Source organism: Apium graveolens, chromosome 6, assembly GCF_009905375.1.
Source record: "Apium graveolens cultivar Ventura chromosome 6, ASM990537v1, whole genome shotgun sequence".
NCBI lineage: Eukaryota > Viridiplantae > Streptophyta > Magnoliopsida > Apiales > Apiaceae > Apium > Apium graveolens.
In genome coordinates, this window is record NC_133652.1 from 11,203,417 (window position 1) to 11,226,046 (window position 22,630).

Sequence of the window (22,630 nt, forward strand, 5' to 3'; positions counted from 1 at the left end):
CTTTTGACCCCAAGATGTTCGACGCAATGTCTGAAAGAGGGACATTTCTTTCTTGGGTCTCAACAAATATGTGAAAACCAGACGTGGGCTGGTGCTTGTTCTGCTTATTTTGTCGGAGAAAAATAGTTTTTCTTTAGGGTGGTTAAGAATGGTGGTTAGTGTTTATTAATAAACAAGAGGGGTACACCGGATATGTGGAGTTTGATTTTGTCGATTTTCATGAAAGTGTTGAGAGTCTGCTAGGGCGTATTTTGGGAGGCTGACTTTCAGTTTACATCTTCTTTACAACCGGGTTCCTCGTCTGATGGATCACTGTGAGGTTCTTATCTGCATTTATAGTTTTGCAATATTCTTATTTGGGCAAAATCATGAAATTGTTATGACAGAATGGTATATGCTTATTAGATGGTAGAAGATTATTAGAAATAATGCTGAGATGAACTTGGTATAGACACTTTTAATTTTAACCTAGCGAGTACCTTAGTATACAATAACATTTGCCAAACACAACACGTGATTATACCATAAGTAACATCAAAGACCATCCTTGCAGCAATGGTGTACTTGTCGTCAATATTGACACAGTTATTAAACAACAATTGTGTAGCTGCCTGTTATTGATAGTTTGACACGATTATTAAGGACACCCTATCAACAGGTGAGCCAAACCTTTCAAAACAATGAAAAGTATATGTTGAGAAGGCGTATTAGTCTAGAGGCGTTGTCGGGTTGGGCAACTACAGTTTATTTTAGGTTTTTTTAACTGTCATTTTTACTTTGGCACCTCCCTAGTTTCTTGTTATCAATCAGAAATCAATAGTGCAAACCTTTCTCCATTTGAACAGTTTTAACCCCCCCCCCGGCGCGCGGCATTTTGCATATTGACGTAATACAAATGATTTTCTCATTCAGTCATGAATCTTTTGAGTATTTTTTTCTTTAAAATCAAGTCGTTTCCCTTCCTCGTCTTGGGATTAGTTGTCTCATGTGTGGAATGCTATTTGTTTCATCAAGATAAGGCTAGCTGATAGCATAACCAGTCTCAACAATGAGGAGTAGCATATTCAGAGATGAACATCAAAGGATGTATCTACTTACCAAAGCAAGGTTATGTGCAGAAAGTGGCAGTATAAGTAAATATATAGAGTCCAGTTTCATAGTCAAGTGTGGATAGGAAATGATTTTGAATAAAGGTAATTATTTATATTATGCATTGTTTACGGATTGAATAATGATACAGATTATAAAAATTTAACTTACTTATGTTGAAAATCAACCCACTAAAAAATAGCAAAAAGTGACCGACATCTCTTTGATTGTGCATCCTGCCCACCAATGACATAAGATAATAGTAAATAGTGGAGTTATTCTTATAATCTAATTATCTTGATTTAAATTATGATCAAAACGACGCCTCTACTGTACCTACCTCCTACAAAACCAAGTCACGTAATATCCAAAGGCCTTCACGAGTCATTACCGAAGTAAGATCGGTTGTGTGATAGCTCCTAATCCTTCCCCGACATAAATGAATGCCTCACCCACAACTAAGAAACTAGAGATAAAAAAATAGCAAAGAACAACCATTTTTAAGAATAAAACATTTAAGAAAAGGGTCAAGTGGCAATAACACCCCTACGGTTTAGACTTAGGATTAAATATACCCTTGTGATTAATAATGGAGCAAATACACCCCTACTATTAGATTTATGGAGCAAAAAACCCCTCTCTGTTATGGTTTTTAACTAACATTAATTTTTTTTACGTATATATGTATTTATACATGATACTTCATAGCAATTTACACATATAGTACACAAAACGTTCAAACTCCCATCCCTGAATCTCATGAAGTAAATAATTAGTAGACATGAGTTTTTTCTTCTCTTTAATATATTTTTTGTGGGTCATATAAATATTTGATTCCTAATTATCTTCTTTTTTGTTTATATTAATTCATTGTATGTGGGAACCAATACATACACCTGATTGATATTGTTGTTCTTTAGTGTTTTTGACTAATTTTACTTTTTTACTATAGAGTGACTCGGAAGTGGACTTGTGTTTTTGTTACAGTGGTAAATAAAAATATGAACCCGAAATAACACACACAGGAGAAGATGTAAACATACAAAATAAATTGATCCAGATTTTTAAGTTTAAATGGATATTGCCGAGAAATTATTCAAATCTATATATATGGATAACAGGAGGCGAAAATAACATGTTGTATGGAGCATAATGTAGGAGCATATCTTTTTAATTTTTTTAGTTAAAAATTTATTTATTTTTAAATAACTTTAGTTAAAAATAGTTTTTTTTTCTTCAAATTAAAAGTTAAAAATATGACATACACACATTGACAAATTCAAATATAAATTTCAAATATATTATTTATATAAAATTTAATGTATGTTTTATATAATTTAAATTACTATATTATATATATATAATATAAAATAAATATAATATACTCGGATCAGGTCGTTAGCGGATTGTATCATCCTAAATCCATGTCCACTAGTTATCTGATCTGACCCTTGATTAGACCATTCTCCGATCGGATCATTAACGGGTAGGATCTTTTTTGAAGAATCCATAGTAGTTTATTTAGCTTCGGAACGGATCGAATTGGGTCAGATATCTGATACATCGACAAATCCTAACAAATAAACATATTTTTCGTAATTAACAAGTTCAAATTTTTTAACGTCTGTTAACTTCTCCGTATATTAGGGGCTTTTTTGCTCCACAAATATGAAAATAAGGGTGTATTCAGTCCCTTTTTAACCACAAGGAATTTATTTTATTCTAAACCTATACCAGACAGGTGTTTTTGCCCCTTAACCCTTATGAAAAAGCTCTGCATTACCTCCCATCTCCCCACCCCTGGAGCCCACTAATCCAATTTTTGATGCATTGAGACGATTTATTGTTTTTTGCTTGATCAAAAAGAGCAACTGGCTCCATAATTGGAGCATGGAGTTATCTAATAAAAATGTTAAAAAGAAATATTAAATTCTTAGATGACACACTTGCTAAGCTCATATATGAACAGTAAAGTAAAACGAACTTGGTCATATGTGTCTTGGCAATTGGCATGGTTAGTTGTGGTTGATAATCTCTTGAAAAATCTGTGTTGTTTTGTTTATTTCTCTTGGACTCCACTTATCTCGATAAAATTATAAAGCCTCACAACTATTGTTCATTGCACAGATATCTGAAATGAGAACCTTTTACACTAAGCTGCTCAGACCAGATTATGTAGATTATGTATAATTGCTTATTAGTGTAGAGGAAATCCTTGGTCTGTTGTTAACATGTGTAATATAGTAATTGATATACTCTCTAATAAACTCTTTGCCCTTTGCTCGACACTCTGCTTTGTCTTTCAAGGAAGTCTTGTACTAACTTTTCCTATTACCTATTAGTTTTGATTAAAGTATTTAATATGATGTGTTTAATCTGAAAAGTATTAACCTAGTGTAATATGTCTTATTAAGTTAGTGTAATATACTCGTATGACCTAAATTTTCCGTACATTTGTTTACTTTATCTAGTTTTGAATCTTAGTTGCATGTTTGCAATGGTATCGGGTTTGGGTTAATAACGTCATGCTTTCCGGAGATAGGACCTTTTCAAGGTTCGTAAGCCTTGTTATGGTTAATACATCTCTATTCAATATTATGCATATGTGTATATATATTACAGGATCCTGAATAATAATTTGTCATTCATACTACTAACCGGTGGTATACGGTATGTTCCAAAGGATCATTCGCTTCCTAAACAATGGATATGCGTGATTGATGATAAGACCGGATATATTTATTTTTGGAATCCAGAGCCAATGTTACTCATTATCAAAAGCTCCGTTGTTTCACTAATAATGCCCATTTACTGGATAAATGTATACCCGATCAATTCAAGTTCTGCAATCCTAACATGTACCAAAGGAGGAAGTTACTTCCATTGATGACAACTATTAAAATGGTAGAGGAAGCAATCATAGACCCGTCAAAGGAGTTATCAGGTATTTGGTTGATTTTAAATCAAGATTGTGTGGTTATTTTTTTTTAAGACGTTGACTGCATTGTTAAATATAAATTTAATCCATAAACTCAAAAAAATGTAGAAAATTTAGTTTTTCATTATTTACTTAGATTGGCCCAAATGGTTGTATATGTTAAAAATCTTAATATGATTATTATATATATGAAAGTTAAAAATATTAATTCGACTTAAAAAAATTTATGTAGTACATTATTATTTAAATTAGGAAAATTAATAGTCCTCTCAAGTAGAAGTTCAAAGTGTTTCAGGTTATAAATTGTTTTGGTGCATACAATCAGGGATATCTGTAGACTATTATGTAAAATTAATTTTAAATAAAAGTACCAGAATATAGAGGTGTGCAAGTACGCATAGTAGCAGTACGATTTATCGTCACTCCTCAAGGACTAAATATAGCATTAGTCACAAATGTTAATCAAACACTTTGGTTATAAAACACCAATATTTGGTGTTTGAATTTATGACCTTTATAATGAGGGTCCAGATTTAACTAGCTAAGTATATACTACCTAAAAGATACTGATGTATTTTATCTATGAGTAAAGGAAATGATAATTATTTTCCCTTAGTAGTGGTGGATAATATAACAAAGTCGCACTTTATTAGCCGAAGATTTTTTGTTTAGAGGTTTCTCTTGGTATTATGATATTTAAATTTAACTTAAAATAAAAATAAAAATACAAACCATCAGAAGATATTTAATAACAATATTATAATGTATCTATATATATACAAAAATACAAGTTAACACATACTCCGTCCTACCCATTTTTAGTTATCACATTTCCTTTTTTTAATGGTCAAAGTAACTAATTTTTTTACCAAAGTTTAAAAGTTACTCTTACATTATATTAAAAACTGAAAATTATGTAATAAAATAGATTAAATGTTCTTTCCAATGATGTAATTTTTTCATTTTACTCCATTATAAAATATTAATAATCTTCAGTCAAATTTTAGTCAATTTGACTGCACAAAAGTCAATTATGACACCTAAAAAGGGACAGAGGGAGTATATTATTATTAACAATATAATAATATTTCTATGCTTCGTATTAAATAATATTTAAAACATGGTTAGAAGAATTATTAACAAATAAAATTTGTTAATATATCTATTTAATACAAATAATAACATGTTAAAAGACCTCATGCATAAGATATAAGTTAATTTTATAAATTTAAGTAGCATTAATTATATCACTCAAATGTGAGAAGAAGATTAAGCACCAATTTGCAGGGCTATGCAAGGTAACAAAATTAAAATTAAATGATTCAATCATACGTCACTCAAGATTTAAAGTTATTATAACCTCACAGTATAAAAACTAATTTAACTACTAACTATACTAAATTTTATAAAGAATGAATTAAATTAAACACCACAATGTAGTATACTTAGAACTCTAGTTATCCCTTTATAACAAAACTCCAACAATCTTATAACGGGGTTTCACAATATTTCAAATTTGTAGAATTTAGATTATATAAATTCTCAAAGCAATATTAAAATAATCCAAAATAGTTAACACATACACATATGTGATCGAGATGAAGCAGAGAAGTCCAAAAGATTAGCAAAAAAAAAAACTAGTTTGAAAGCACATTTGAACGTCTTCAATGCTTGAGTTCTTTTTCGCGGCTATTCTTATAATATATTATCCAAATGCAAATTAGGCATGATGAGCCTTTATATATCTCTATAAAATAGTCAATTCAATATTTTAATGCAGAAACAAGAATTTTTCGAAAAACAATTGTGGCCCTCTGCCCTGGTTGTTCCGTTCGGATTATAATAGCTAGAGCACTTCTAAATTAAATATTTTTTCAGAAGAATTTTGTGGGTTGTTGAAACGTTTTAATTGGCCTTCCGAAAATCTTAAACTGTAAAGACTGTGCAAGATTTCCAGAAAAATTCCTCTTTAAGGTGCAATCTCCTTCTTTAATTAGATGATTCCTGCGAGTAAATATTATAACTTATCAATTAAAAATTCACTTTAAAAATTCATAATAAATTAACTTTTATATTGTGACAAAATTCATAATAAACATATGCATATCATACACTTTAAAAATCATGAAACAAGTACGCTAAAATAAAGACATGTAGTAAACCAGGGTTTTATATCAGAATGAGGTGATAATCTAGGAGTGTATGGTGTGTGGTTCCATTTTTGTGTTACATTCAGTTGAGTTGTATATTTTTATGTTTGTTAATGTGTTTTAACAACGTCAATGTCAAAACCATTTTAAACAACTTAGCAAATTGGTATCAAGGCTAGGGTTTGAGGAAGAAATCATCGGTCAAGTGTCAGCGACGAAGTGAATTGGTTTCTTGCAGATAGTTTGGTGTCGTATTAGTGTTTTCAAGAGGAGCTGTGATGTATGACTCGAGTCAACTGGGTAACCCTATGAGCCTTACTGAGGGCCATATTTTAGTGTGTAAAATGAGAGGCATAGCGCTGGCAAATCGTAGTTGAGGCATGAATATTTAGAATCCAAATAAAAGCCCAAATTCAAAACTAAATTTCGGCCCAAGTTTGTAATACATCATTAGAAAAAGGAAAACCCTAACTCAAGATTGGGTTTCATTCTTGTTTTGTCATTGCATCTTCTAGCCTCTTCCCGCCGCTTTTCGCTGTGTTCAGCCTCTTGCTTCATCTTCCTCGTTGATTTAAGTAAGTTATTAACAAATCTAGTGATTATCTCCATAACTCAGTTAATTAGTTATGTCCTTTTTCTTTTCACGTTATAAACATAAATGTAATTAGCATATATTCAATTTACCTGGAATATATGTATGATTTACTTGGTGTACGTCTGATATGTGTATCATATATTTCCTTAACCATCGTTACATATACCTAATGACAATATTATTTTTGATTTTGCATCCAATTAATCCACACTTAGATCTGGACATTTTGACCTTCAAAATTGATTCATTTATGATTTTGTTGAATTTTGAAATGTGATTTCTTCTTATATAGATTCATTTTTGATATTGTATATATATTGGGGTTGATGAGTTATAAGTTTATAGTCAAGTTTGCTAGGGTCTCGTTTAATCTCAACAGTGGTGGATGGAATGATTATGTTTGTTTTTATCTCAGATATAATGGTGGTTTCTAGACTTTGAGGTACAATTTATTATCATCGTAGATGTGGCAAATTATAAACTTCTATAACCAAGTTTACTTTTTGTATGGAACCTCCTTTAGTTTGAACTTTTTAATAAAAATATTCTGATTTTGGGGCTCTAGATCATCAGTGAGAGCACATTTGCCTATAACAGCACAAAGTGAACACTTATATTTTGGATTTGCTCAATTACATGACATCCTTCATTTCCACTTTCCACTTCTTCAAAGCCTAAAATGATTTAGTGGAAGCATCGAAACTACTTATCACTTTATATGGTTTACAATGTATATAATATTAGTATCACCGTATTGATGGGATTGTGATTCATGAACCATTAGAGACTTGTAAGGAAAAAGGAAATCCCTGAAAGCAGGAAAAGTAAAGCAAACACTAGTCTTTATCATAGTAAATCAAAAATTAAAGTTATGTGTAAGTATCATAAATTAAAGACAAAATGTGATAGATTAGCACATTTCATAGTATCTCTGCATTTTGAAAAATGAATAAATAATAATGTGATATAAAAAACGTATAGTAATTGAGGTGGACCGAACTTTAATCTTTTTATGTAGTTTTTGGCTTCGAATCCGTGAAGGCACTCCTTTTTTATGGTTTTTTTTAAATAATTCTGTCTCGATGTTTCTAAAGTGCTCATTGTTCTCCGTGGCTTTTAAACTGGCCAAGGGTTAGAAAATGATCATGTGGAAATGTTATTACTTAAGTTAAATTGTTTCTCTTGATATAATACACATGTAAGTGGCAAGTATTAATATATAAACATTTATATAAGTTCATACAACCCCATCCCCCTCCCCCCCTTTCTTATTTGCAAATTGTTTGCTTAATTGTGACTGGGTTCATGGAAAATGGGAGAAGCTGCTGTAGAATGTTTGCCTTATGCCCTTTGTGTAAATATACAGTGCTTATTAGCAGAACACCTTTTTTTATTGCGGAAAGGTTTAAGTGTTCTAGAAATAGAATTAGTAATAAGTCATCAAGTACAAAATGTAAACTAGTGGTTAGCACAAATACGGTTGATGGTTGAATGTTGATGTTTCTTTAATCTGTTTGGTCTGATCCTGTCGTAACATATTTTACATCAAGTAAGATACATGGAGATGGAGGAAGCAAGAGGGGGGGGGATCATTTAAAATACTTTTTACAGAGTCATCGTTGGAAAATTGGTGAAGACACGAGCAACATTGACTGCCTTTTTATGTTACTGTGGAGCACAATAAATGCTTGACATTTTCCCTTGCAAATTTAACTCAAACCGCACCCACTCTGCTATCTAAAATTGAAAACAAAGATCATTTGAGTTGTAGTAATTACCAAGTTATTCCATCCTATTCCTTTGATTTTTGTGTCTAGACTTTAGACTAAATACTTAGAAGCTCACTAGGAAGTCTGCATTATAATGTTACAGATTAACTACATAGCTAAGATGCTCAGTAGGCAGACTGCAAATTCAAACAGATTGGAGACGATGGCTGAAGAATTACAGTCCGAGTCTGGGAATTGTCCTGCTTCCTCAGGTATAAACATATCACTTGATAACATAATAGTAAATATATACAAGTTCAGTACAACCTTGAATAATGGTATTAAAAGAAGGATAATACTGGGGTTCATGTTGAAGAGATTGTTGACAGTGAATTTGTGTCTTGCAGGGGAACATTCGTCTGCTAAAAAAATTAGTGTTGAGAAAGTAAAAAAAGGTTCTGGGAAAAAGAGGGGAAGACCAAAGAAACATATAGGTTTGGTGAAAGATCTCCTACCACCATATACACACATGTGCACACATATATACATATATGTATAGAATTTGAAGATATTTTTTGTTAAGAGTATGTTGAACTAATTATCTGTAGGTGAGAGAAGCACAGGAGCGAACGTAGATATGAAAGATTCCTGTGTAGGGGATGAAATACCAAAAATTGGTGATTTTCATCCCTCTGGTAAGGACCTTATAGTGGCCCCAGTGTCATGTCGTAAATATATACAAGTTCCTACAACCTTGAATAATGGTATTAAAAGAAGGATAAAACTGGGGTTTATGTTGAAGAGATTGTTGACAGTGAATTTGTGTCTTGCAGGGGAACATTGGTCTGCTAAAAAAAATAATGTTGAGAAAGTAAAGAAAGGTTCCGGGAAAAAGAGGGGAAGACCAAAGAAACATATAGGTTTGGTGAAAGATCTCCTACCATCATATACACACACGTGCACGCATATATACATATATGTATAGAATTTGAAGATATTCTTTGTTAAGAGTATGTTGAACTAATTATCTGTAGGTGAGAGAAGCACAGGAGCGAACGTGGATATGAAAGATTCCTGTGAAGGGGATGAAATACCAAAAATTGGTGATTGTCACCCCTCTGGTAAGGACCTTGTAGTGGCCCCAGTGTCATGTCGTAAACAACCTAGAAATGGAGTGAAAAGACACAATGGTATGCTGAGAAAAACAGAAAAGACCCCTATGCTTGAGGGCAAGGCAGATGCAACACAATATCAAGGTATGCCCTGGAACTTGGTTTATGTTAGTAGAAAATGCAGGGCCATACCTTGAAAGTAAATTTCTTGTGTGCTTCTTAATTGCTGAAAGATGTCGAGTAAAAATCTGTAACCACTAATAGTCTTGTTTTGTGGAAATCTAATTACCCGCAATTCATTTCGTGATTTAATGCAATATGCTTTTACTTTCCATGCACCAGCAAGTTGTATTAATAAACATTGAAAATATATGCTTCATAGGTTTTCTTTTGTGGTGGTCAAACATTTAAGATTAGAAATGATTAACTTGCTTAATAGATATCTAGTTTAGATAAATGTGTTCTCTTCTGAATTTCTTACCAGTCTTCTCCAAGAATTTGGTTTTATATTTTTGTCCAGCTCGATGACATGTTAGGTAATGGGGAGTTTTCGTTCGGCGAACCTAATTATTTGAAACTCTGCATGTACTTCTGAAATTTGAATTATCTAGTTAAAGTTAAGTATTTTCGTATAAGTTGACAAGAATAGCAGTGGATTAATCATGAATATTAGGCAAGAAATTCGATGACTGTTGATCAGATTAACTTGTAAGTTCGATTTTGCAGGATTTCATCCGACATTCACTAAAATAAGATCTTTTATAATTTTCTTTTCCTGTTGTCTACTTTGTGTTATGCAGTTATTCCCAATCCTGCATACTCCCATGAAATTGATAATGCGAAATATGATTATATGATGATCAATGGAGATAGTGTTCTGGATGATAATCAAACTCTATCAATGTGCTATAACGCACGACTTCCAATTGGTTCGGATGATTCAAGTGAGCAAATATAATTTTCATCTTTAACTATCTGTAATTTTCGACTAGCGCTATTATATTGGTTATATAAAGTATTGTTGTTGTTTTCAGGAACTTTGCCCGTTGACATACAAGATGATAATGGAACTCCATCTGACCATGGGAATACCGTGAGGTCTTCTGATCTTCCGAATACGGATGGTCCTAGTAAGCTGACTCTCTGAACTCCAGTTCTGATAATAATCTGATATGGTAGCTTATTATTTATGTTACTGTTATATGATCCAGGAGATGTCCCTGATCTGAATCAATGTGCTGAGTTAAATGATGAAGGTGAAGAAGTTGGAAGAGCTGCGATTTTGAGCACTGATTCTATGGAGAATGAGGATGGTGGAGATGTTGGAACAGCTGCTTTTGTGAGCACCGATTCTATGGAGAGTGAGGAGACTATTCCATTTGTTAAGCGTTCTCCCTTATGGGAAAGTATCTGTTCCGGTAAAGCCTATATGAAGATAAAACGTAAGCCGCACTTCCAGCCTTTAAAAGAACAGGAAGAAGTACTCCGCGAGGGATCTGCAATTGGTCTTGTTGTAAGTTTTAATAATCTCTGCAATTGAAAGTATTTTGAGAACTCTGGATACGTTCAAACCTCACGGGTTTGATGTTGATAAAGTTGAAGAAGCTCTGGCCCAACTTAAGTTGAAGAAGCAAAAGCTCGAGGACCTCCAGAAAGACTACATGGAAAAGGAAAGTAAGATATTAAAAATTGTCGAAGAAGGCAAACTTGGCGATGAGGAAATCAGCCAACTCTGCCAGAAGCTTAGTGAGGCTGAAATGAAGAAGGAGAATAGGGAAAAGATCTCTTCGGCATTGCGGTCAGAGCGAGCGGTGGATGCAGAGAACATTCAGAGTTTGAACGCCGAATATGAAAAAATTGTTGGTTCCATTTTGTAAATGATAATTTTTCTGTAATGCATATGCACATTAAAATTGATCTTAGATGAATTTTAGTTGCCCGTTTAGCATAGAAGACTTGTTCAGGGTTCTGAGAAAGGCTAGATAATCTTGTTATTATTATTTTTTTTAATAAAGGCCAGATAAAATTGTGCAAAGCACAGAACCAGATCAGGCCCATTCTAGCATGAGATACGGGGGCCCAAACTTGACTCTACGTAAACTTTGCTAGTCATACTTGAAAAACCAACTTGACCTGCACGTGTGAGCCATAAACTTGTTCATACGCAATTGTCTTTTGTTTTCTGTTTTTTATCGTCGTTAACCCGGATCCGTTTTCAAGTGCGCACTAGATAAAATATATGGGCTCATTGCCCGTAAATCATGTGAACCAAGGTAAATTTAATTTAAACAACAGTCTCTGATTTAGGAAGTATAATCATAAATTTTCCTCCCATGAAATACGAACATGTAACCAAAAAAATAGTTATTCCCTCTTTTCTTCTTTTGAATTTTTCATTTTTTATTTTCCAGTCATCTTTCATTTAAAAAAAATAAAAATACTTAATATTTTTTTAACAATATTTTTTTTATAAATGCAAAAAACTTTCATTAATTTAAATATAGTACAATCAGGATAAAACCCCAACTATTGATACAACCAGATGGTAAAACAAATAATATACTAAAACTTGTTAGATGATTTTTTTCCTGATCGTTTAACACATAAAATTTAAAAATTCTTGAAGTTAAAAACGAAATCAATGACATCCCAAACAATCCAAATTGCACCAAAATATCTGAAAATAACAATATCGCAATTGACCATATCACATAAATAACCCATTGTTCAGACACACCAATCGCATAAACTGATATTGAAGAAGCGGCACCACAGCTATATAGATGTTGGACACCAGCTATAGACATGCCGAATGCACCCCAACTATCTACATACTGGATATCAGCTATAAACATTTCGAAAGTGTAAACTCGTGAAGGATGAACAATATTTGTTTGTGAAGTGTGAACTCTTGCAATAATCACCACCTCCCCAGATTCGATACAGACTTTGAAGATCAAATATCAATAAACTCGTTCTCAACATATCCAACACCAAATAAAACCCAATCATAACTAAACAAAAACCCAATCATAACTAAACAAAAACATAACAAAATACTCCAAAAGGAAAGATAAAACACACACTCCAAGAGTAGAGACACACTGATGTGGATCTCTCCACAAAGAAAGAAAAGAAGAAGAAGAAAAGGGATAAAAGAAGAAGAGGATATTTCAAAAGAACACGATCAATCCAGAAACGTGAACTTTGAATCTCAAATTGCTTAGATCAATCCAGAAACTAAGTAATTCGAATCTAATCTTCAAAACAATCCAGTAATTGAAGTTTAGAGAAAAGAAAAACTAATCATAGTTTATCTCAAAACACAATTTTTATATCATCCATTGTCTCTCTTAAAAGATTACATGAGAAGGGTATTTATATGCTTAGACAATAACCCAAACCCAACCCAATAGGATTCCAAAAGAAATTCAATATCTGCTTGAATTAGCCAATATCTGAATCCTTCCAGGAAACAAATTTAAAAACCAAATCCGAATAGAAAAAAGACCAAAATCAAATACAAATTGGAAAATAAAATCCTAAGTGCTTAAAACAAGAAAAACCCTTTCAAGTGAAAGGTAAAAACTTGCAAGTAAAATTCGAATTAATAATTATATAATAATCAGCTACTTGTCCAACTTCATGCATCGCTCCTTTATTCCTTATTGTCCAAGTAAGCTGCATAACCCATATTTGCGTCCTCTCCAATTGAACATCACCACGAGCACATATAACCAAATCCAAATTAACATATTCATTCCTTGATCCTCATCACACACAAACACACAAAAAATTAAAATTTATTGAAAGGAAATTAACGAGAATAAAAGAGAATGAAGGGGTTGGGATTTTCCAACGGAGAAAATCAATAGAAGCCCCTCGATTTATTTGAAAATGGACAAACACTAAGGAGAGGAGAGGAAGGAGGCGGTTGTGTATTAGATTAACTAAATTTTAAGTTAGGAGAAAAGATGCATTCTCCAATTGTATTATTGGTATTATATTTTTTTGAACAATGTTAATAGTACAAGGAGACGCATATAGGGAGCGATAATTAATTATCTACATCTTGTTTTTCTGTACCCTACTCCCATGTTTACAATACTTTCTGTCTATCTTCTTTAAATCTTCATAAATAATTTAGATAAACATGCAATGCATGCATAATTAAGTGAGTATGGCCAATGATCTATACATATTAATATTTCTGAATATAAGGACACGTACATCAACCATCACAGTTGTTGGAAATAATACTAAATATTACAGCAACATAGAGGCAATTATATTACATTTAGCAAGACAAGACCAAGATAACAGTTAACGCAACAAAGCATGCAAATAAACAATAAACAATTAATTTATCATCCGTATATTTTTCAATATATGCATATTTGTTAGAAGATATTACAAAAAATAGTAAAAAATAAAAATAATACTGCAACAGTTCCATAAATAACCAAAAAAAATAAAAAATTTACAAAACAATATTATAACACATTAAAAAAATTTGAAAAATCAAAACATAAAACTTAAAAAGCCGTGTATCACACAATATAAACTAGAAAATCAGCGTGATGAATTTTTTCACACAAATCACGTGAGTTTAAAACATTTTATAATATTAAATTTTAAAAATAAATTTGTTAATAAAATACAATTATATATATAAAAATATCATATATTACATTTATTTTTTTAACTCAGTAATTCATCCTCAAGACCCGCAATTCCATCGGGTATGCTATAAAATCAAGTTAGTATCCAGTAGAACTCCAACAGTGCAGTAAGTTATCCATTAATTTTCCAACCCCGTAAATGACGTCCATCAAAATCATCATCTAAATTTATAAAACTCGGTAAACAGATGCCGATGGGCTTATGGGCCAAAGCAGAGAAACCGAAAAATAAGATAAAAAGTACTTATAAATGACTTTGCATATTAAAGAGCATCCGGGTGTACATTTGCTTTTGACCCCATATGTTCGACGCAATGTCTGAAAGAGAAAAAATTACTAATTTCAGTTTTCATGTGTCAAGTAAATAATAAAGAAAATGCTCCAGTAATTTTATATGGTGGAAGAATGGATTAGGTTAATATTGTTGTCAAAAATGGCGGTTAGAGTTTATTGGGTTGGGATGGGAATCTGACGGTGGTAGTGGTGAAATTGATAAACAAGAGGGGTACACCGGAACCGTTAAGTTTGATTGTGTTATTTATTTTTTGTATTAAAATTACACAAAAAACAATCACATGTCTAACTTAAATAACACCGGTCTACATGAAATATTGGCGGATTTAAAACAGATTGGATACGATACAGATTTATAGATTGGATATTATACAGATTTACAGATCAAAAATAGAAATTTTGTAAAATCTGTCTATAGTATATAAAAATATTGTCATATTGCTAAAATTTCAGATAAGGTTTTTTATTTTTTCACATTACCTTACGGTGGTCTGTCTTAAGAACAAGTTTAACTAGGTATTGTGGGCTTAATCCTTATTTATAGTACGATGATTTATCATAAAATCTCTCTTCTCTAAACCCGGTTATATAAATAGGGGCGCTTTCTCCCCTTTTTGTTACTCTTTTATTTTTGGTGTTTTGATAACTGAGAGAGAGAGTCAGAGAGAGAGAGAGCGAGAGAGAGAGATAGAGAGAGAAAGCTGGCTAGCCTCCTCGGAGGAGAAATTAAGAAAACCCCATGTCAAGAATTTACAATCCGATGATCTAAAAACTCATACAATTACTGTCTAGATAGAGAGGTAAAAACAAAGAAACTGAGACATATGTGTATATGTGTGTATCTCTATGTATCTATATCTTGTTTTTCTTGGTCTCTTTGTTTGATCTCCTGTCTTTGTTCTATCAGGGTGTACATTTGCTTTTGACCCCCAGGTGTTCGACGCAATGTCTGAAAGAGAGAAAATTACTAATTTCAGTTTTCATGTGTCAAGTAAACAATGAAGAAAATGCTCCAGTAATTTTCCATCTTTGGATTAGATTAATATTGTTGTCAAGAATGGCGGTTAGAGTTTTTTGGGATGGGAATCTGATGGTGGTGGTGGTGAAATTGATAAACAAGAGGGGTACACTGGAACTGAGGAGTTTGATTTTGTCGATTCTCACGAAAGTGTTGAGAGTTCCAGTGGGCATATTTTGGGAGACTGAATTTCAGTTTACATCTTCTTTACAACCGGGTTCCTCATCTGTTGGATCAATGTGAGGTTCTTATCTGCATTTGTAGTTTTGCAATTTTCTTATTTGGGCAAAATCATGAAATTGTTATGATAAAATCGTATATGCCTATTAAATGGTAGAAGTTTATTAGAAATAATGCTGAGATGAACTTGACATAGGCACTTTTAACCTAGCTAGGAACGTATTTTTGGAGATAAGTACCTTCGTATACCATAACATTTGCCAAACATAACACGTGATTATACCATAAGTAACATCAATGGCCATCCTTGCAGCAATTGTGTATTTGTCGTCAATATTGACACAGTTATTAAACAACAATTGTGTAGTTATTGACAGTTTGACACGATTATTAAGGATATTAACATTCAGCGGGACACCCTATTAACAGGTGAGCCAAACCTTTCAAAACAATGAAAAGTATATGTTGAGAAGGCGTATTAGTCTAGAGGCGTTGTCGGGTGGGACAACTACAGTTTATTTTATGTTTTTTAACTGTCATTTTACTTTGGCAACTCCCTAGTTTCTTGTTATCAAATACAACTCAACCAGAAATCAATAGTGCAAACCTTTCTCCATTTGAACAGTTTTAACCCCCCCCCCTTCCCCGGAGAGCGCGGCATTTTGCATATTGACGTAATACAAATGATTTTCTCATTCAATCATGAATCTTTTGAGTATTTTTTTTCTTTAAAATCAAGTCTTTTCCCTTCCTCGTCTTGGGATTAGTTGTGTCATGTGTGGAATGCTATTTGTTTCATCAAGATAAGGCTAGCTGATAAGATAACATAACCAGTCTCAACAATGAGGAATAGCATATTCAGAGATGAACATCAGAGGATGTATCTACTTACCAAAGCAAGGTTATGTGCAGAAAGTGACAGTATAAGTAAATGTATAGAGTCCAGTTTCATAGTCACATGTGGATAGGAAATGATTTTGAATCAAGGTAATTATTTATATTATGCAATGTTTACTGATTGGATAATGGTTATGATTTTTAAAAATATAAACTTAATTTATATTGAAAATCAACCCACTAAAAAAATAGCAAAAAGTGACCGGCAGCTCTTTGATTGTGCATCCTGCCCACCAATGACATAAGATAATAAGATGTTTCGGCTTTAAATTTGTTGGCTACCTATTTAGATACGAAATTCAATCTCTTATAAATTTACTAATAAGAAATCTAGATATATAATAAATGAGCTCCAAATAGTGCATTATAAGTGCCATATATCCTGCATGTGATGTTGACCAATATTGAAGCATTTTAGTAAATAGTTGAGTTAAATTAACAATTCTTATAATCTAATTATTTTGATTTAAATTATGATCAGAACGATGCCTCTACGGTACCTACCTCCTACAAAACCAAGTTTTCACGTAATATCCAAAGGCCTTCACGAGTCATTACGTAAGTTTAAGATCGATTGTGTGATAGCTCCTAATCCTTCCCCATCATAAATGAATGCCTCACTCAACTAAGAAACTATCCCTTTATAACAGAACTCCAATAATCTTATAATGTGGTTTCACAATATTCCAACTTTGTAGAATTTAGACCATAATTAAATTCTCAAAACAATTTTAAAATAATCAAAATAGTTAACACATATGCATATGTGATCGAGATGAAGTTTAGAGAGAAAAAAAACTAGTTTGAAGACATATTTGAATGTCTTTAATGCTTGAGTTCTTTTCGTGACTATTCTTATAATGTATTACCCAAACGCAAATTAGGTATGATGATCCTTTGTATATCTCTATAAAATAGTCAATTCAATATTGTTTGTTAATGTGTTTTAACGTCAATGTGAAAACGATTATAAACAACTTAGCAAATTGGTATCAAGGCTAGGGCTGAGGAAGAAATCATTGGTTAAGTGTCAGCAACGAAGTGAATTGGTTTCTTGCAGATAGTTTGATGTCGTATTAGTGTTTTCAAGAGAAGCTGTGATGTATGACTCGAGTCGAGTGGGTAACCCTATGGGCCTTACTGAGGGCCATATCTTGGTGTGTAAGATGAGAGGCATAGCGCTGGCAAATCATAGTTGAGGCAAGAATATTTTGAGTCCAAATAAAAGCCCAAATTCAAAACTAAATTTCGGCCCAAGTTTGTAATACATTATAGCAAAAAGGAAAACCCCAACTCAAGGTTGGGTTTCAGTCTTGTCTTGTCATTCTATCTTCTAGCCTCTTTCCGCCGCTTTTCGCTGTGTTCAGCCTCTTGCTTCATCTTCCTCGTTGATTCAAGTAAGTTATTAACAAATCTAGTGATTATCTCCATAACTCAGTTAATTAGTTATGTCCTTTTTCTTTTCACGTTATAAACATAAATGCAATTAGCATATATTCAATTTACCCGGTATATGTATGATTTACTTGGTGTATATCTGATATGTGTATCATATATTTCCTTAACCATCGTTACATATACCTAATGACAATATTATTTATGATATTGCATCCAATTAATCCACACTTAGATCTGGACATTTTGATGTTTTTGTTGAATTTTAAAATTTGATTTTTTCTTATATAGATTCATTTATGATATTGTATATATATATTGGGGTTGATGAGTTATAAGTTTATGTCAAGTTTGCTAGGGTCTCGTTTAATTTCAACAGTGGTAGATGGAATGATTAAGTTTGTTTATATCTCAGATATAATGGTAAGTTGTTGAATTTGAGGTAAAATTTATTATCATCGTAGATGTGGCAAATTATAAACTTCTATAAATCAAGTTTACTTTCTTTATGGAATCTGCTTCAGTTTGATTTTTTTAATATAAATATTCTGATTTTGGGGCTCTAGATCCTTTTAATAGCCTGATCAATTTGGTTCAGCAGATCATCAGTAAACACTCATATTTTGGATTTGCTCAATTACATGACATCCTACATTTCCACTTTCCACTTTTCCAAAGCCTAAAATGATTTAGTGGAAGCATCGAAGCTGCTTATCACTTTATATGGTTTACAATGTATATAATATTAGTATCACCCATATTGATGGGATTGTGATCCATAGACCATTAGAGACTTGCAAGGAAAAAAGAAATCCCTGAAAGCTGGAAAAGTAAAGCGAACACTAGTCTTTATCATAGTAAATCAAAGATTAAAGTTCTGTGTAAGTATCATAAATTAAAGACAAAATGTGAACATATGATAGATTAGCACATTTCATAGTATCTCTGCATTTTGAAAAATGAATAAATAATAATGTGATATAAAAAACGTATAGTAATTGAGGTGGACCGAACTTTAATCTTTTTATGTACTTTTTGGCTTCGAATCCGTGAAGGCACTCCTTTTTTATGGTTTTTTTTAAATAATTCTGTCTCAATGTTTCTAAAGTGCTCATTGTTCTCCGTGGCTTTTAAACTGGTCAAGGGTTAGAAAATGATCATGTGGAAATGTTATTACTTAAGTTAAATTGTTTCTCTTGATATAATACACATGTAAGTGGCAAGTATTAATATATAAACATTTATATAAGTTCATACAACCCCATCCCCCTCCCCCCCTTTCTTATTTGCAAATTGTTTGCTTAATTGTGACTGGGTTCATGGAAAATGGGAGAAGCTGCTGTAGAATGTTTGCCTTATGCCCTTTGTGTAAATATACAGTGCTTATTAGAAATAGAATTAGTAATAAGTCATCAAGTACAATTTGTAAACTAGTGGTTAGCACAAATACGGTTGATGGTTGAATGTTGATGTTTCTTTATCTGTTTGGCCTGTTCCTGGCATAACATATTTTACATCAAGTAGGATACATGGAGATGGACGAAGCAGGGGGGGGGGATTATTTAAATTACTTTTTTATAGGGTAATCGTTGGGAAATTGGTGATAACACAAGCAACATTGACTGCCTTTTATGTTACTGTGGAGTACAATAAAAGCTTGACATTTTCCCTTGCAAATTTAACTCAAACCGCACCCACTCTGCTATCTAAAATTGAAAACAAATATCATTTGAATTGTAGTAATTACCAAGTTATTCCATCCTATTCCTTTGATTTTTGTATCTAGAGTTTAGACTAAATACTTAAGATGCTTACTAGGAAGTCTGCATTATAATGTTACAGGTTAACTAAATAGCTAAGATGCTCACTAGGCAGTCTGCAAATTCAAACAGACTGGAGACGATGGCTGAAGAATTACAGTCCGAGTCTGAGAATTGTCCTGCTTCCTCAGGTATAAACATATCATTTAATTACATAATAGTAACTATCCACAAGTTCCGTACAACCTTGAATAATGGTACTAAGAGAAGCATAATACTGGGGTTCATGTTGAAGAGATTGTTGACAGTGAATTTGTGTCTTGCAGGGGAACATTGGTCTGCTAAAAAAAATAATGTTGAGAAAGTAAACAATTGTTCTGGGAAAAAAAGGGGAAGACCAAAGAAACATATAGGTTTGGCGAATGATCTCCTCCACCATTTACACACACGTGCACACATATATACATATATGTATAGAATTTGAAGATATTCTTTGTTAAGAGTATGTTGAACTAATTATCTGTAGGTGAGAGAAGCACAGGAGCGAACGGGGATATGAATGATTCCCGTGTAGGGAATGAAATACCAAAAATTGGTGATTTTCACCCCTCTGGTAAGGACCTTATACTGCCCCCACTGTCATGTCGTAAACAACCTAGAAATGGAGTGAAAAAACACAATGGTATGCTGAGAAAAACAGAAAAGACCCCTATGCTTGAGGGCCAGGAAGATGTAACACAATATCAAGGTATGCCCTGGAACTTGGTTTATATCAGATGCATGCAAGTTAAAATCTAGCCTGAAAGTGCAGGGCCATACTTTGAAAGTAAATTTCTTGTGTGCTTCTTAATTGCTGAAAGATGTCGAGGAAAAATCTGTAACTACTAATAGAGTAATAGTCTTGTTTTGTGGAAATCAAATTACCCGCAATTCATTTCGTGATTTAATGCAATATGCTTTAACTTTCTATGCACCAGCAAGTTGTATTAATAAACATGGAAAATATATGCTTCATAGGTTTTCTTTTGTGGTGGTCAAACATTTGAAGATAAGAAATGATTAACTTGCTTTATAGATATCTAGTTTAGATAAATGTGTTCTCTTCGGAAATTTCTTACCCGTCTTCTCCAAGAATTTGGTTTTATATATGTGTCCAGCTCGATGACATGTTAGGTAATGGGGAGTTTTCGTTTGGCGAACCTAATTATTTGAAACTCGGCATGTACTTCTGAAATTTGAATTTTCATATTTAACTATCTGTAATTTTCAGCTGTGAAAGTTCTACTACTGGCTAGCGCTATTATATTGGTTATATAAAGTGTTGTTATTGTTGTCAGGAACTTTGCCCGTTGACAAACAAGATGGTAATGGAACTCCACCTGACCATGGGAATACCATGAGGTCTTCTGATCTTCCGAATACGGATGGTCCTAGTAAGCTGACTATCTGAACTCCAGTTCTGATAATAATCTGATATGGTGGCTTATTGTTTATATTACTGTTATATGATCCAGGAGATATCCCTGATCTGAATCAGTGTGATGAGTTAAATGATGAAGGTGGAGAAGTTGGAACAGCTGCGATTGTGAGCACTGATTCTGTGGAGAATGAGGATGGTGGAGATGTTGGAACAGCTGCCCTTGTGAGAACCGATTCTACGGAGAATGAGGAGGATATTCCATTTGTTAAGCGTTCTACCTTATGGGAAAGTATCTGTTCCGGTAAAGCCTATATGAAGATGAAACGTAAGCCGCACTTCCAGCCTTTAGAAGAACAGGAAGAAGTACTCCGCGAGGGATCTGCAATTGGTCTTGTTGTAAGTTTTAATAATCTCGTGGAGAGCGCTTCAAAACTACAGCCCTCTTCTGACATCTCTGCAATTGAAAGTATTTTGAAAACTCTGGATACGTTCAAACCTCACGGGTTTGATGTTGATAAAGTTGAAGAAGCTCTGGCCCAATTTAAGTTGAAGAAGCAAAAGCTCGAGGACCTCCAGAAAGACTTCATGGAAAAGGAAAGTAAGATATTAAAAATTGTCGAAGAAGGCAAACTTGGCGATGAGGAAATCAGCCAACTCCGCCAGAAGCTTAGTGAGGCTGAACTGAAGAAGGAGAATAGGGAAAAGACCTCTTCGGCATTGCTGTCAGAGCGAGCGGCGGATGCAGAGAACATTCAGAGTATGAACGCCGAATATGAAAAAATTGTTGGTTCCATTTTGTAAATGATAATTTTTCTGTAATGCATATGCACATCAAAATTGATCTTAGGTGAATTTTAGTTGCCCGTTTAGCATAGAAGACTTGTTCAGGGTTCTGAGAAAGGCTGGATAATCTTGTTATTATTATTTTTTTAATAAAGGCCAGATAAAATTGTGGAAAGCACAGAACCAGATCAGGCCCAAACTTGACTCTACGTAAACTTTGCTAGTCATACCTGATAAACCAAGTTGACCTGCACGTGTGAGCCATAAACTTGTTCATACGCAATTGTCTTCTGTTTTTTATCGTAGTTAACCCGGAGCCGCTTTCAAGTGCGCACTAGATAAAATTTATGGGTCAGTAAATCTGGTGAAGCAAGATAAACCAAATTTAAATAACAGTCTCTGATTTAAAAAGCATAATCATAAATTTTCCTCCCATGGAATACAAAGATGTAACTAAAAAAAAGTTATTTCCTCCTTTTCTTCTTTTGAATTTTGAATTTTTTATTTTCTAGTCATCTTTCATTTAAAAAAAATGTAAATACTTAATATATTTTTAACAATTTTTTTTTTTTTACAAATGCAATTATTTTTTTTTGCTAAGTATATAT

At 32.9% G+C, this 22,630-nt stretch overlaps 2 protein-coding genes across 8 annotated transcripts; both read left to right on the top strand.

Annotated features, from left to right (window-relative positions):
• Positions 1-176: 176 nt before the first annotated feature.
• LOC141663739 (uncharacterized) lies at positions 177-22,197 on the top strand. 5 transcript variants are annotated; one of them, XM_074469545.1, is made up of 7 exons: positions 177-314; positions 3,773-4,033; positions 19,902-20,010; positions 20,146-20,232; positions 20,346-20,567; positions 21,157-21,252; positions 21,334-22,197. In XM_074469545.1, the coding sequence occupies exons 3-7, from the start codon at positions 19,920-19,922 to the stop codon at positions 22,038-22,040; spliced, it is 1,203 nt and encodes a 400-aa protein (XP_074325646.1). In that variant the 5' UTR covers positions 177-314; positions 3,773-4,033; positions 19,902-19,919; the 3' UTR covers positions 22,041-22,197. The 5 variants fall into 5 exon arrangements, with proteins under 5 accessions (XP_074325646.1, XP_074325647.1, XP_074325649.1 ...); XM_074469544.1 differs by lacking the exons at positions 177-314; positions 3,773-4,033 and adding exons at positions 15,170-15,369; positions 15,477-15,826; XM_074469546.1 differs by lacking the exon at positions 3,773-4,033 and having other exon boundaries at positions 180-314.
• Positions 181-11,600, top strand: LOC141663740 (uncharacterized). Of its 3 annotated transcripts, none has more exons than XM_074469549.1 (9): positions 181-319; positions 8,645-8,753; positions 8,889-8,975; positions 9,090-9,176; positions 9,315-9,401; positions 9,516-9,737; positions 10,394-10,537; positions 10,610-10,723; positions 10,805-11,600. In XM_074469549.1, the coding sequence occupies exons 1-9, from the start codon at positions 305-307 to the stop codon at positions 11,131-11,133; spliced, it is 1,194 nt and encodes a 397-aa protein (XP_074325650.1). In that variant the 5' UTR covers positions 181-304; the 3' UTR covers positions 11,134-11,600. The 3 variants fall into 3 exon arrangements, with proteins under 3 accessions (XP_074325650.1, XP_074325651.1, XP_074325652.1); XM_074469550.1 differs by having other exon boundaries at positions 10,628-10,723; XM_074469551.1 differs by lacking the exons at positions 8,889-8,975; positions 9,090-9,176.
• Positions 22,198-22,630: the final 433 nt, after the last annotated feature.

What these genes read in the sequence shown, in the direction of transcription:
- LOC141663740 (XM_074469549.1), top strand. An exon ending in GAATTGTCCTGCTTCCTCAG is followed by an intron (nt 8,754 to 8,888) that starts GTATAAACATAT and finishes TGTGTCTTGCAG; the next exon opens with GGGAACATTCGTCTGCTAAA. An exon ending in AGATGCAACACAATATCAAG is followed by an intron (nt 9,738 to 10,393) that starts GTATGCCCTGGA and finishes TGTGTTATGCAG; the next exon opens with TTATTCCCAATCCTGCATAC.
- LOC141663739 (XM_074469545.1), top strand. Translation starts at nt 19,920, where the DNA reads ATGCTCACTAGGCAGTCTGCAAATTCAAACAGACTGGAGACGATGGCT. An exon ending in AAGACCAAAGAAACATATAG is followed by an intron (nt 20,233 to 20,345) that starts GTTTGGCGAATG and finishes AATTATCTGTAG; the next exon opens with GTGAGAGAAGCACAGGAGCG. An exon ending in TCCGAATACGGATGGTCCTA is followed by an intron (nt 21,253 to 21,333) that starts GTAAGCTGACTA and finishes TATATGATCCAG; the next exon opens with GAGATATCCCTGATCTGAAT.